The sequence below is a fragment of the Dipodomys ordii genome, unplaced genomic scaffold, assembly GCF_000151885.1.
Source record: "Dipodomys ordii isolate 6190 unplaced genomic scaffold, Dord_2.0 Scaffold117, whole genome shotgun sequence".
NCBI lineage: Eukaryota > Metazoa > Chordata > Mammalia > Rodentia > Heteromyidae > Dipodomys > Dipodomys ordii.
In genome coordinates, this window is record NW_012267333.1 from 4097748 (window position 1) to 4103076 (window position 5329).

The window sequence follows — 5329 nt, forward strand, 5'->3', positions numbered from 1 at the left end:
GCGGTTATAGTTTCCCTCCTTGTAGTTAAAGTCAAGTTTTATCACAGACCCCCCCAACAATGACTGAACAGAAGGACAAATCAGCATGGTACAAATGGACCATGTCTACTTTATTCTTTGTGAGGAGGGTGGAGAGGAGATTTCTCTTAAGACATATTTAATTTGATGTAACTAAACTTGAGAAAATTCTTTGACACAACTTACAGTCTCCATAATAGAAAATGAAAGTCTTTCTTTGGTCCATGTGACTGAGAAAAGATCTCCAATCATTCTGCTCTGGTGGATATGGAATTAGGCCACCAAATCGTATACTCGAATCTGTTGTTTTGTTTTGTTTTTGATTTTAGCTGAACATAAGATACAATGGAACTGTTCAGTTGGTTGCTGTTGGAACTGATTGAAGTTTCCTAAAAGTTTTTTTTAAAATTGAAATTCTAACTTCTCCCACTATATATACACACTAATTACAAACATATATAGGTCCAGAAATGAAAGTCTGAAGCAATATATTCAAATCTTTGAAGATAGTTTAATGTTATTCAGAATAAATTTAAAGAGAAAGAACTCAAATGTTTGAGAAGACATAAGCAAAAATTTGTACTTCCTAAGGGACCTCTTAAATCAAGATAATTTCTTTTAAGATGAGTTGCCCTGTTTACCGAAATACTCCATTGGAAGTCTTTCCTCTGGGTGGCTTACTTCTTCCTATGTCAGCTTCATTTGTAAATTTTACCAGGTTCCTGCACTGATGATCTTATGAGGTCTATTGTTCTATCTATTAAGATTCCATTAAGTTCATGATTCTAATGAAAAAAATCAAAACACTCATTTCCTTTTTGTCACTGTGGCCAAAATCACCTGACGGACATTTCTTCTGCTTCTTATAGGCAAGAAGACCTTTAGAGAAGGGGTTTTTGTATGTGTCTGGGATTCACATTCCTGGCACACTCAGGGATATCAATGGTGCCGCTGGCTGATTCCTAGTAAAGCAGGAGAGATCCTCATACAGCCACCAGTCCCCCGAGAGATACAATTAAAGGCGTGCTCTGCATCATTCATAATAAGCATCCATCCAGAGAGCTGCAGATTTCTTCAATGCCCTGTGAGAAGAGTAAATGAAAGCATCAGGAGGCGAAACCCCTCATGGAAAAGAAGTTTCCAAATATCTTTCCTCTACATGGTATCAGGACAATATGACTTCCAGCTCCATTTGGTAAATTGGTCAAAAATATCAAATTGATTTGGAAAATAAGTTCCTCTTCCTTTTCTGAAAAATTGAGTTTAGGTTTCATATTTTTTCTCTTCTGCACTTAAATATTTGCAAGCCAGTCTGTCCTATATCCATTTACCTACAATATGTTATAATGAAGAAGGCATTTTTCTATGCTCTGGATTATACAGTGATGAAGGAAACAGATGTAAATCCTGTCTATGTGGAGTTCTTGGTACGGTTTTAGAGACATGTAATAAACAATTTATTGCATACTCAAATAGTAATTTATTTAAACTCAGTAGATCATTATTAACAAATAATGAATTACTTCAGTATGGCTGTGACAAAAGTCATCAGCTAAGAGAAGCAGGTGTCGTGAGATCGAGTTAGGGATTTGCTCTTGGATATTAGTGAAGATTAATCTGAGGAATAGGAATTTAAGAGGAGCCCCATTGAGTGAATGGGAATTGTCAAAGGGACATTGAATAGATGCAGCAAATTGGAAGGACATCCATGAAGAAGAGAAAAGTGGTAAAGGAATGAGAGAGTAGGACCAGGGCAGGAGTTTGGTAGCAACTGAAAGGAGAAAGGGACGTGTGGTAGGTATAAAAGTGGGGGCTTTGGAGAAGGATAGGATAAGATCAGGCATGGCCGCACTGACCTTTTAAAATAAAGGAGAAAGTTATTAAACCTGGATCAGGCTGGGACCAGCACAATGTCTTCTAGAAAAGTGTCTGGGAATGCCTTGGGATGAATATGGATTTTCAGTTTTTATAGCTCTCACTCCTCAGAGCCAATCACCCCCAGTTGGATTCCCTTTGTGTTCACTAGCCTATCAACAACAGTGGACCTGAAGATTTGATCATCTCTTTCCCCACTTAAATTCTAAAGCATATGGGAAGTCTTTAAGGGATACAGACATAAATCACACATAGCTTTCATTTCAAGAAGCTTGAAATATGAGTTTGATGCTGGTGGTTTTTGCCTGTAATCCTAGCTGCTCAGGAGGTTAAGAACTGAGGATCATGGTTTGAAGCCAGCTGGTCAGGATGTGAGACTCTTTATCTTCAATTAACCAGCAAAGAACCAGAAGTGGAGGTCTGGCTCCAGTGGTAGAGTGCCATCCTTGAGCAAAGAAGCCAAGTAAGAACACAGAAGGCCCTGAGTTTAAGCCCCAGGACCAACACAACGCACACACTCACACACAAAATCGGAAGAAGACTAAGGAATTTTCACTTAGCTATAGAAAATTATAGGTAAATGATAAACTTTTTTTGTTTTTTGTTTTTTTTGGTGCTGGTCTTGGGGTTTGAACTTAGGGCCTGGGCACTGTCCCTGAGCTTCTTTTGCTCAAGGTTAGCTCTCTACTACTTGAGCCACAGTGCCACTTCTGTTTTTTCTGAATAGTTTATTGGAGATAAGAATGTCACAAATTTTTCTGCCTGGGCTGACTTTGAACTGTGATCCTCAGATCTTGGTCTCCTACTCAGCATCCAATGAACATTTCTTCCCAGGAGAACTGCAGTTTGAACTAAAGTCTTTGTGCTTACTAGGCAAGTGCTCTTCCACTGGACTCATGCCCCCAAACCTATGGTACATATTTCAGTTATCAGATTGTTGCTGGAGTTGTTCTCTGCAGAGTCCCATGTTTATGCTGGGCTCACAGGGAACTACCTTAACCAAAGGTTGTGGGAGGTATGATTCATAGGCCAGTGAATTTGGTGGGGACTGTCAGTGAGGGAAACATGAGAGCTGTCAGCCAAGAGAAATTATGTTCGCACCTGACAATATCTCCAAACGCCTTCAACATGGGCTTGTTCACATACTGCAATCCGTGCTTGGCACACAGTGACTTCACCAAAGGGGCCACTTTGTGGTAATTATGACGTGGCATTGTGGGGAATAGACTATTGAAACAGAAAATACAAGTTAGATGAAAGAAAGAAAAACATCAGGGGTATTTTAGTTCCTGTATTACTACATAAAATTACATCAACAATGCAAACCCAACCTTGACCTTACACAATCCTTCTTGGAAGTTCAAACGTCCTGCCAAAACACTCTCATCCTATTTCTTAACATGTCTGTCAGCCATGTAGGTGGCAAATGTTTGAGAAATGATAACAGGAAAAATATCACCCCCCCCAATGCATTTACTCTGGGACAAGTCAGGTAAAAGTATGGTTCATTGTATCATGTGAATGACCTCCTCTGTCTGTAACTCTCTTTCTCTCTATCTAACTTTCCATCCTGTGAAGAGGTGAATATTCATTCATAAGGGTCCAGTTATGGCACACTGGGAAAAGCTCAAGGACAGTAAGAAGAATCGAGGAGATACAGATTTTATTCAAGGTCATGCAACAATCCATCAGGTAGCATTCTTGTTTTTTAGCCTCCTCTTTGATAAAATATGAGTAACAGCCCTTTGATTATTTTTTTCTGAGGGTTTTAAAGACTAACATAAAAGAGAAGATGAGAAAAAAATCCCATGAACAGGCAGACATCAGATCTCTGTCCTTCACTGCCTTTCTCCCAGATATTGTTTAGATAAAGAGATGAGGAAATTATCTTTCTGAATTTTCTAGAGAGATTGGCTATCCAATTTACCATTATTTTCTATTAAGTTTATGTTCAATAAACTGACCTATTGGTAAAGTATTTACAAATACTACTTGGGAATGGGATAAAGAATAGATTTGATGGTTGAGTATTTCATAATTTTGGCTCTAAAAAGACATTTAAATTGTCATTAAATTTCAATAAAACTTCGTAACTCATGTTATATGATTCTTTCCCCCCACTTGGATTTAACCAACTAACCAAATGTTCATGTACACATGTTAACATGCGCATACACAGACACAGACACAGACACACACACACACACACACACACACACACATACATGGACACACAGACACAGACACAGACACAGACACAGACACACACACATACACAACACTCTCCAATTTCTAAGACTCAATATAACCAGAAAAAGAGTCACTGGTACATTTATACTCTTCCACTTCATTTTCTCACAATTAGGGAATCTTTTTCCTTTCTTTTTGCCCTCCCCCAACCAGTGACCCCAATGGAAAGATGGTAGACTTTAGAGAATCCTAGTTTGTTTTAGCTCTTCTGAGTTTCTGAGTGGAAGAACTGCACCCAGGACTATGTGTGGGCTGTTCCTTATGACTTCCCTTCTTCTAGCAAGGATTGTCTCTATCACTCACTGGTGCTCAATTTGGAAGTTCAGGTGCCCCGTGAACCAATCGTTGAAAAAGGACTGTTCGATATTGCATGTGGCCAAAACCTGCAAAGGAAAAGCTTCCATTAGATAGGAAATGTAAAAACAAATGCTTATTCTTTTATGCAGACAACTGCCAACAGGTGCTTAGGAATACATTCCTGAGTGTAAGAATTGTAGCAGATATAAAAGATAACACAGTCCCAGGTCTTAAGAAGCTCAAAAAGATGATGAGTTTTTTTTTTTTTTTGCCAGTCGTGGGGCTTGAACTCAGGGCCTGGGCACTGTCCCTGAGCTTCTTTTTGCTTAAGGCTAGCACGCTACCACATAAGCCACAGCACCACTTCTGGCTTTTTCTGTTTATGTGGTACTGAGGAATTGAACCCAGGGCTTCATGCATGCTAGGAAAGCACTCTACCACTCTAAGCTACATTCCCAGCCCTGATGAGATTTTTTTCGTTGTTGTTGTAAAGATACAGTTACATGAGTAAGGTAATGAGTACATTTCCTATCAAGAATTGTTACCTCCTCCTTTGTTTTTCCCTTATTATCCCTTCTCTCCCCACCTCCCAACTCCTCCCCTGCCTCGGAAGTTGTAAAGTTCATTTTCAACATAGAGTCTTGTATGTCTCACTGTTACAATGGTCAACCTGTACCCTTATTTCAGCATTTTGTTATTTCCCTTCCCCTCCTCAAATTAGAAAAGTGTATATACAAGATGCCCTGCCCTGATGAGATGTTTTTTAAAAAGACATTTAAAAAGACAATGAAAGCCGGGCGCTGGTGGCTCACGCCTGTAATCCTAGCTACTCAGGAGGCTGAGATCTGAGGATCGCGGTTCAAAGCCAGCCCGGGCAGGAGAGACCGTG

At 39.5% G+C, this 5329-nt stretch overlaps 1 protein-coding gene across 1 annotated transcript in view; it reads right to left on the minus strand.

Moving 5' to 3' along the window:
* Positions 1 to 1051: 1051 nt before the first annotated feature.
* Positions 1052 to 5329, minus strand: part of LOC105995329 (fatty acid desaturase 2-like protein FADS2P1) — a 39702-nt gene continuing 35424 nt past the window's right edge. The window contains exons 9-11 of the mRNA XM_013029033.1: positions 4447 to 4526; positions 2995 to 3120; positions 1052 to 1100 (exon numbers count right to left, since the gene is read on the minus strand). Of these exons, the coding sequence (XP_012884487.1) occupies positions 1052 to 1100; positions 2995 to 3120; positions 4447 to 4526 (255 nt within the window). The remainder of the gene's footprint in view (positions 1101 to 2994; positions 3121 to 4446; positions 4527 to 5329) is intronic.